Source organism: Oryzias melastigma, linkage group LG5, assembly GCF_002922805.2.
Source record: "Oryzias melastigma strain HK-1 linkage group LG5, ASM292280v2, whole genome shotgun sequence".
NCBI lineage: Eukaryota > Metazoa > Chordata > Actinopteri > Beloniformes > Adrianichthyidae > Oryzias > Oryzias melastigma.
Window position 1 is genome coordinate 13,706,708 of NC_050516.1, and position 10,306 is coordinate 13,717,013.

Consider the following 10,306-nt stretch of genomic DNA (forward strand, 5'->3'; position numbering starts at 1 on the left):
AAAAAAAAAAAAAAAAAAAAAACGCTTTGATCAACCACTAACAGTAGATTCCCCTTTCGAAATGAAAGATCTTTGTGTCTATCTAAAATGAAAAGATTTCTTTTTGGAACTTCTTTGGCTCTGTTTTAAGATTTTGAGGATGATGAGTTTCAGTAGCATGTTTACTAGATTTTTCTCTACATTTTTTAAAAGATTGTGGTCACGTCTGGGATTAGTCATGAAATACTTTTTTCATGAATAATATAATGTTCATGTCATCTGCTGATGGGAAAATTGTAGACTAAATGTAAAAACATGAACATCTGACCTTTGGGCTTCTTGCAGGTGAACTTTAATAATGAGGGTTCAAACTGTTCTTTATGGTGTTTGTTAATTTCTTACCCTGATGATAAATTAGCCATGATGCCATACAGGGAAGCATTTGTTTCTAAGTATTTCAAATATCTACAAATGAGAATTCTGTTATTTAGCTAATTATGGTTTCCAATGAAGACAACAATTTTATATTAACTTAGGGGGGAAAATAATCAAAAAATGTCAGCAAATTTAATTAAAAAAGGGAAATATTTCTGAAACACATTACATTAAGATTCATTAACAAGCTTCATTAACACATTAACAAACACTATTACTGTGTTTATAGGGTATTAGTAAGACATTTATTAGCACAGGGTTATTAAAATACTTAAGAATGTTCTTTGCCATCTAATGTGAGGCCATTGTTTACAAAGGCTATATTAATGAACTGCTTACAAGCTTAACAAATGTTTAAATATGTTAATCAACATTATTACTGGGTGTTTTACAGCACATCATCTAAAGTTTTACCAATAATTACTGTAAGAAATAAATAAATCAGCTTCCTCATGTTGAATTTGAGAAGTGGCTACAGGCACAGGTTTTAGTGAGCACATCTAAAACAGCTCAGATTTAATGTCTGGTTATCAGGAACAAACTATCTCACTTTACATTTGCCCTCTGGATAAACTTTTTTTTTCAAGAACGGAGCAGGTTGATGAAAAAATTTGATTTTTTTTTTTTTTTTTTAACGGAACCATAAACCTTAGAACACAAAGAGTTAAATAAAATTGAGCTGGAGTATTTGGAACTTCAAGTTACAGACAGAAGAATGAAATGAAACAAAATCTGCTGAAATCAGTTGGAACCCAAAGCAAAAATCTAACTAAAATCCTGCCAAATTCAGCAAATCTGAAGTCTGTCTGACACCAGTTTTCTCTTTTTTCTTTTTTTTCGATGGTCTTCCTGTTTTTCCCACTGCAACGCTTAAGGTGAAAGCTGCAGGTCATTTCATGTAATGTTTGATCAAGTTCAGGTTCTGCCCTTACTTAAAAAAAAAAAAAAAAAAAAGCAACTTGGATGGACTTACAGATCATCATGTTTTTCTAAGTTTGTTTTCCGCTCAGTTCCTTGACCTGAGGGAGAAAATGCTCACATCGGTGGAAAAAAGAAATCACTTTTAAAGAAAAGCATGGGAGCAAAGTCTCTCATTTGAGAGTCGTTTAAAGTTTTACTGTTTATATTATTGACATGTTTTTCGATGATTTGACTCAATGAAGTCTGAGCATGATAGAGAAGATTTTCTAAACTTTACCCTCTACATAAGACAAAAAAATTAAATTGAATACATACATTTCAAAATGGGAGATGATGAACAGAATATATATATATATTGCTGGACAAGCACAAAAACCCATGTTTTTTCCATGTGGATAACTGCTCTTTAAAATTTAGGTCTAAAAATCACAAAAAAGATGGAGAAATAGCAACAAATCTCAAACTAATACACAATGTTTCTCTATTTTCTAAAGCTTAAGATATGTTTAATTTTTATATTAGTTTATAAAGCAACAAAATTGATGTTTTGCTACATAAATAGTTCTTTATTTCATTGTAGTGTCTGAACTTTTTTAGCTTTTCAGCTTGTAAAATAAAAATTCGAAGGCGTGAGGCTCAAAAAGAAATTTAGAGAATCCCAACAACAAAATGATCAAATGCAAAACAGGTTTAAGAGTTTGATTGTAACTGCAGAAATACTGAATTTTTGGTTGTTCCCAAGACTGCTTCCTGAATCTCACTCTGGAGTGTCGCCTCTCTCCCCACGTTTTCTGCTCTCCTGTGTCTCTGCCTGCCTCACTTTATTTAATCTTTCAAAGAGAATTGAAAGAGACTTTCTCCAAAGTGAGACGAGCTGAAGTTAATAAAACAGAAACTGCATCTTTGAAGCAGCGATGCAGAGCAGAAAGTAGCTGGGAGGATGGATGAAAGGCGAATACAAAGAGGACAGGCTGAAGATCCATCCTGAGAGAAGATCCAGCTCTGACCCAAAACTGCAAACTCATCAGAATCAATTGAGTGAAGCGGCTGCAGCTCAACATTCAGAAGACGGTGCATGTTGTCAAGATGGGCTGTACAAAGCAACTTTTTGCATCCTCTGTTTTCTGCAGGCTGCTGCTTCTGTTACATATTTGTTGATGGAAACCTTGCAGAAATGAATGAAATAAAGCATTATTTTGAAGACTCTTTCGTACTTTTATTCACTTTTTGTTCAGGGCAAAACTAAAACGTAAATATTTTATGGAAAAAAAAACAGAACACCAGAAGAAAAAGACATTTATCAAAACTTCTGGTATATTTTGGGGCTGAACTTCAACAACAACAAAAAAAACCTTCATACCTCCACTTATTTTTCCTTTTACTGGACATCTTAGTGTGAAAAAAAATGGCAAATGGTATTTTTTACATAGAACCCAAAAACGGACTTCAAAACTTGCATAGCGGCACGTGAACACCAGAGTTTTTGATCATGGAGACTCACTACGCCAATATACATGCATTTACATAGACTTTTCATTGGAAGTGGTCACTTAAATGCAAACTTCCCAACCCAGTGTGAATGTATGATCACAGATATTTCCCACTACTTGAGCAATAATCAATGATTCTTAAGTTCTTAAGTTCACAGTTTTTCATAAAGTCAATTCTGAATATTTTTTTTCCAGGCTAATGTGTTTTCATGTAACAATAAAGTTTCATGGCTGAAAATTTGCAGTTGTCCATGTTTCAATGAAGCCTCTAATTAAAGACTCACTTGTTGTGAATGAATCTACTTTGTTAACATAAGTGGACATCTGATAAAACACAGTTCAGAGAAATCTTTGTTGAGGGGGTTGACTGACTGACCTGGTTTTCCTCTACAGGAAGTGCTGGAACTGGAGTCACTTTCAACAAAAATGGCGACGCCCCAGGACGCTATGACCTGTTCCAGTATCAGTGGGATAACGTCACTGGACCAGGCTACCGCATTATTGGACAGTGGACTGAGACGCTGCAGCTCAACGTGAGTCTTCACCATGATGCCTGCTCACTGTCCTTGGTACCTAAAATATTTGTCATGCAAACCAGGAATAATAAAATAAGACTGTTTTAAAACTTTTTTTAAGGAAAGGTTGACAAATATGGGTCACGCCCTCTAAAATCAGTACTTATCCAGCTGGTGTTTATATCATGAGAAGGGTATAAGGATGACCACTCTGACAATAAATAAGGTGAACAGCTAGAAATGGACAATGCATAAAAAATAGGAAAAATACTTTTTTTGTGTTTGTTTCTAATAGACTTGTTTTATGGTGTTTGGCATCGTATGCAACACATTATGTTGATTGGAAAACATAATTTTAAAAACATTGTGCGTATTATTCCCAAAAGGCAGCAAAAACCTTAGTTTTTTTTTTTTTTCTTAAAGGTTAAAGTAAAGCTGAAAGGAATGGTCATCCATATCAGGAATGGTCATCCAAATCGGCAAACAGGTTACATAATTATCACCTAAAAATGAAAAAACGGAAAAAAGCAGTCATATATGTAAATTATACAAGCGTCACCACAATTATTTATTTTTTGCTAAACAAGGAGCAAATTTATCTCATTGTCATCCAGTTATATTAATAAACTCCTGCAACAAGCTGCTCTGTAGTTCATTTCGCTCTGACTGGGACCCCCAGGGGGATTAGAGGGCCAGTTTACACCAGGTTTTGCTTCCACACAGAAGCTAATTGGAGACATGGTCAGGACTGATATTCAGAGATTATCTAAAAGCGTGAGGGGGTTTATGAATTTATTAGCCCACCAAAAGGACTGCGGTAAAAGGCTTATGTGCATAGGAGCAGCAGATTTAGTTGATATTATTCATTCAGCCAACAACAGTTTGTGTGCTTGTTTTACTTACACACTGAGATCAGACGGTGTGCATCACAAGCATGTGTTTGTGCTTTTGAGAGTCAAAACAGAGATTTAATTTTCATTTATGAGTGCAGAGTCATTGTGGCTGTGACTGTAATCCACCGGTTGCTGCTGGAGTTTCATTATTCTTCTTCTATGAAGCTGAAATGCTCTTAGATTCTGACTGGAAAAGCTGCTGAATTATGAAGGACTTCTGACTCTGCGAGCACAAGGAAAGACCCGGCAGGCTGTTGCTGTGGATACCAGAGTGAGGATGTGGTGTAAGACCGAGCGTGCCTCAGTCCTGCTTTAAGAGAGGGGAAGCTACAGGCATCAAAGTTTTAGTTGTGTTGACTTGTCTGTCAACACAGTGATACCTCACCCTGACACATTTCCATTTAGTTCCCTAATTTGTCATGTTTCTTCAGTTTTTTCTGCTTCCTGTCAATCATCTAAAGCTCTAGAGTTTGTAGTTTCTGTTTGAGATGAACACATCTTAACAAGCACAGTTGTACCACCGTAAAAATGCTCAATCCCCTCTGATCCCTGAAGCTAAGCAAGGTTTGGTCTAATTAGTCTTAGCTTACCTCGGGATGGGAAACCACTTGGACCATTAAAGCCTCATTTCCACTGAGAGGTACAATACGGTCCAATATTTTGAGCGTTTCCACTGTAAAATGGACCCATTAAACGGTACCGAACCGCATTTCTTGGGGGCTCCATCGGTTGTAGGTCTATTGAAAAGCTGTAGCCACTCTTGATTGGCAGAAAGTGATGACGACATTAGAAAGCACCACTATAGTGTTTATTTAAGCTAAAATTTCTAATGGTGGTATTCATCTTAGCTGTACACAATCTTCTTTCAAACAACATTAAATTCCTGTTATACACAATGTACCAGAAGTAAAGCAAGAAAAAGACGAGCTGCTGGATGACCTCAATTGTTGTTGCTTTACTAGTCTTTACACTACAATGATGCAATGACACACTAGCGGTCTGCACCACATATGCGCTGTAAAAACAAGCTGCTTAGATGAAGCGAGGCTTAACTGAACGGAAACGCTCACCAACTGGACCGTACCACTCCTTACCGTACCATTCTGGACCAGACCGCTCAGTGGAAACGAGGCTTAAGTTATAGCTAAAACTTGGGACCACTTTCTAGTGTCTCAGTGAGCAACTTCCATGTTCAGGTGACCGCCAAGGGTTAGATCAAGAAGGGCATCCATCTTTAAACTGATGCTAAATCACATGTTAAAATTGTAGAATGATTTCCAAACAAAATATTTGGACAGAACCAGCTCTTTACTTCTTAAATTGAAGATTTTTTACATACAGTTCATCAGTTTATAGACTTGAAAAGGACACTTGATCATGTCCCACAGAATATCTTACTCTGGAGTGCACAAGCATTGGCCCTTGTTGGGCGCAAGGCCATTCAATTCCTTTGCAAACTGTTCTTGGCTCTCACCATAAGTGAGAATTTCCTTCAGAGTTGACCTTTACCTTTGATCATTGCCCTAATTTTATTGAAAGAATTTCATGGCAAAGCCAAATGGATGAAGAGTTGGACTACAGGAGTTTCATTTCTCTTGTGTTCAGATGGTGTTGGTTCTTTGGCTTCATCAGTTCTTCCTGGAGTGATTTGCCACTAAGTGTAAAGCAGGTGGGTTGAGAATCAGCCCCTCCATGTTTAAGGAAATGATCCTCAGTCAGAAAAAGGTAGAATACCTTCTCCAGGTCAGAAATGAGTCTCTTCCACAGGTGGGGGATTTTAAGTATGTGGACATTTTACTCACAGATTCCTCCTCTCACAGTTAGCAGAAATGCATTGCCTTCAGGGTGGTAGGAGCTCTTTTAGAGAAAGGGTAAACTCCTTTAACTCAAGGGGGTTTGGCCTTGTGACAAGAATCCCACTACCAAGGATGAATAAACGGAAAGATTTTGGTCTAAAGCAGCGATAGACAACCTCAGTCCTCGAGGGCTGCTGTGTCTGCACAATTTCCAGATATCCAAGCTCCACTCCTGACTGATTACCTGGTTCAGGTGTGTCCAGCCAAGTAGAGCATGATAGAGCAGGCTATGCTGGAAAACATGTAGGAATGTGGCCTTCGAGGCCTGGAGTTGTCTATCCCTGGTGTATTTTAGTTATTTTTAGAGATTATGAATGAAGGCTTGTTAAAATGATCATAACAAAGCCAGTAAAAGTCCCAATGAGATCTGTAATGTAGAAACACACTCAAAGACCATTACAAAAAAATGCAAATGAAGTGTGAAGTCATCCAACATCTACTCAGGGTTCACTGCACTCTCAACAGGGACGTGTGGGGTTAAGAGTCTTGCTCAAGGACACATTGGCAGCCAGGGCCGGGAATTAAGCCACAAACTAAACGATTGGCAGACGGCTGCTCTGCCCCGAGCTAAAGCGACTCCCAGATGCCATGAGAGAAAACAACCCAATCCAGTCATTTTCACTTCTCTGTGTTTCTCACAACTTCATTCAGACTCTGAGGGGAGGCACACGTAAGACATTGGGGCAGATGGGGTGGCCACGGAGCAGAGGTAGAGCTGCCAACCCCTGATCAGAAGATCACAGGTTACCACTTTCCTCACCCATGTTTCAAAGTATCCTTGGGCAAGACGCTGATCCCACATTCCTCTTGATGGTTATGGGTTGGTGCCAATGTAAGGCAGTGGATATCTCTGTGTGTGTGACAATGAGACTGTAAAGGACTTTGAAGGTGATGAAGTGCTAAATATGTTTACCATATTGAGCATTTATAATACAAACATCCTTTTATTGATGGACAATATTGTAGTTTATGAAATAAAAACGAATCAAAAACCATCAAGTTTCAGCTCAACCTGATAGTTTCTAAAGATATTGGAAGATCTCTCAGTGTCTACAGAAATACCTCTATAGTGAAATCCCACAGAAAAGGCCTTGATAGGTTAAGGGTGATTTTATCTATCATTTTTTAAGCAGGAACATGAAGTGTTCTCCTTCACTCCCTCTTTTTTGGGCGTCTGGTTGGAGATTTGGCCTCTGGTGTCGGTCACTCTTGCAGAGAACTTTTGGCCCCTCGGCCTCTTTCTGTCGTCAGCAGAGACTGTGCTCCTCCTCTGAATGCAAGACCACGTCTCTGCTCTTTCACAACACTAAATTATTCACCTCAACAGCCCCCGGTGCTCCAGATGTGGCAGAGTTGTTGCTATTAGGCATCTCATTATTGCTTCTTTCACTCCATCCTCATAACTCCTCAGTGTGTATTTCACGGAGTGTTGCTCTTCATGTTGCAAAGGGGAGCCATTACTGGAGCTATATGTTCAAGCGTAACAGCGCAGCCTAATATGAATTAGCGAAGGAACGTGTAAAACTGGTATTGGAGAATGATTTGACATCAAGGCTCCGAAGAATGATGAGTATATACGGAGAGAATAAGTAACCTTTGTTTGAACTGAGTGTTAACAGAGTCGCAGAAGAAGAGAGGCTCAGCCCTGGAGGCTTTTTGTTATGTGTGGCTCAATTATCTTAATGTTTTGGACTGACATGTATGATCTGTGAAGGCACTCACACAAAACCAGTGGAGGCTTTCTGCTCAGCTTCCTTATGCTGTGAGTCTTCCTGCTGGCGCAGAGCTTTGCTGTGGCTTAATGGGTCAATCAGGCTGCGTCTCGGTCTGATGGATCTCTGTCAGGGTTTATTTGGCCATAATCTGCACCGGGACAGCTTTTAGTCGTCTGCTCGGATCCACCGAAGAAAACTCTGATAACTTTGCAGCAGAAAACTTCTCATTTAGCAGACTTTCACTCCTCTCTTTATTGGACTGCCTTTACAGGCATAACAAAGTTCCTGGATGAACCACAGTCAGGTGAGTCTGTGTCAGGATGAATGCAGCAGCTGAACCTCACACCCACGCTGGGCTAAATCTGCAGACAGCTCCTTCATGTGCCAAAAAGGTTGTGCAGACACACAGCTGTATATCTGAGTTTGCAGTCTGGTAAAAAGAGTGCGGCCACTAAAAGGCAGCAACCTGGAGTCTGAGCTTTAGTGAAACCTGACACGTGCCTCTGCAGAAACCTGTCAAAGCTTTCCACATACACTGTCAGTGAGATCTGCTTCATCCGAATCATCCGTTACACCGATCAAGACTGTTCTGAACTCAAAACAGTATCTAAATACATCATTACATTTAGTCATTTTAGAAAACAGTATTTAATTAGGCTAAAAAAAGAAAAAAATAGTCATTTAGGGACATTTTTTTTAGATTTCCTTGCTTCTTTATTTTAAATGCAGAACAATACAACAAACACTCCTTTGTCCTGTCAGCATAAGAATCGACACAGCTCATGTTTTCCACCGCAGGACTGATTGTTTCCAGGCTAAGAGCTTTTGATTGTCTAATTTTCTTCCACTTTTGTTAAAAATATTGTGTTTGGCATGTTAGCAGCTTTAGCTTTGCAGTCTTAGCCTCTGATCTCTTAGCAATGATTATCTTTAGAATGTTTACCTTATGCTTAAGCACAATGTTTACTGTCTCATTACTGTACATGTCAGTATAAAGTGCCTAGTATTATGTTATGTTGTAATTTGTAATGTATATAATATAGTAGAGCTTCGTTCACACCATCCTCGGCGTTCAAGCGATGACTTTAGATGAAAAGTCTTTGCAAACATGCGTAAACTTTCATTTTGGGCTTCAACATTCAAAACTCTTGCATTTACATGTAGCTACGAAAAATTTTAAGACCATTTTTGGGCTATAAGTAAAACCTGTGGCTATTGAACGCTCTTTGAAAGTTTAAATGAGGTCAACCTTTGACTAATCAGAGACTTGGATTTGGTACTGACGTGTTAATGGTGTCCCATAATTCACAGAAGTTCCAACCATTTGAAATTTGATCATTAAGGAGAAGTTAAAAATTGTAGTTTGTGCCCTGCCAGAATTATATGACACCAAGTCTTTCACATATCAGACTAAAACTGCAAGGGAAAGAACCTGGAGCAAGATTCAGGAGATTAGCATCGCTTTGACATTTAGAATCAAGCCTCTTCCATGTTAGACTGGCGGACTAGTAAAAAGTTTTTAAAAAAGAGATGCTAAAAAAGAGATGCTCCTCCTCTCATGTTCAGAGTGAACACCATGGGCTAGGTGACACGAGTCACATGCCCATAGAGTTCTGTAAACACAACAGCAAAATAAATACATAATCTGGTTTTATCAGACAATGGCTGAAGCCCAGTTTTATTTTCTTTTCAATGAGCAGCTGGTGCTGCAGTTGACCCCCTCTCAAATGCCCCAGGAGCTAAAACAGCATCATGGTCTGTGAAGAAACCCTCCAATCTGCAGGCATTCTTAAAGAAGAGTGTTTCTCTACTAACTAGATTTTGGTTGTCCTAAATAATTAAATTTTCGCACATCACCTCAATTATGAATTTTTGCTAAAATTATTGATAAAACCAACAGCTTAAGGTTTTCTACCTTTAAGTTCACATTTTGTCAGTGCAGGCTTTTTATAATGCCTTCAAATGGTGTTTCAGTGGGCACAGAGCTTCATGATTCTCATTATAGAACATGTTTAACATGTAGAGGGATTGAAGAGTATCTCTTTATGTTTGTAATGTTTTTCCATCCAAACTCTGCAGGAAAAAACAAGGTTTTATAAAACCAATTAAATAATGTTCTACATGTACCATTAAAGACAATTTGTACTTTTTTGTTGTATTATGGTGTCTTTAATCTGAACAACTACTGTTTTGCCCATAATGGGCTGAGTTGTTATGTAGTCCTGAATGCTTGTTTTTCTGCGTGCGGCAAAAATGATGTTAATATCAGTAATAAAACATGTACCTAAACAAAGGAGGTAAGTCCAAAAAATGAGGTTCATAGATGTGAAAAAAAACACATACATGCCAAGAATGAGGAAGAGGCAGAAAATAAAGACAGAGGGAGGCAGATGACTCACCATGGGGACCCCTAAAGTGAGCAGCCAAAACGTAAAACAGGTAGATCCTGTTGAGTAGACTCTGTCATCCGAACTAGTGTTTTGTAAGTGGTATTTTGTCAAA

The 10,306-nt window shown here is 38.5% G+C and overlaps 1 protein-coding gene across 1 annotated transcript in view; it reads left to right on the forward strand.

Annotated features, from left to right (window-relative positions):
* LOC112144627 (metabotropic glutamate receptor 7) overlaps positions 1–10,306 on the forward strand; it is a 224,648-nt gene that overhangs the window by 156,670 nt on the left and 57,672 nt on the right. The window contains exon 7 of the mRNA XM_024269253.2: positions 3,219–3,358. Coding sequence (XP_024125021.1) covers positions 3,219–3,358 — 140 coding nt within the window. The remainder of the gene's footprint in view (positions 1–3,218; positions 3,359–10,306) is intronic.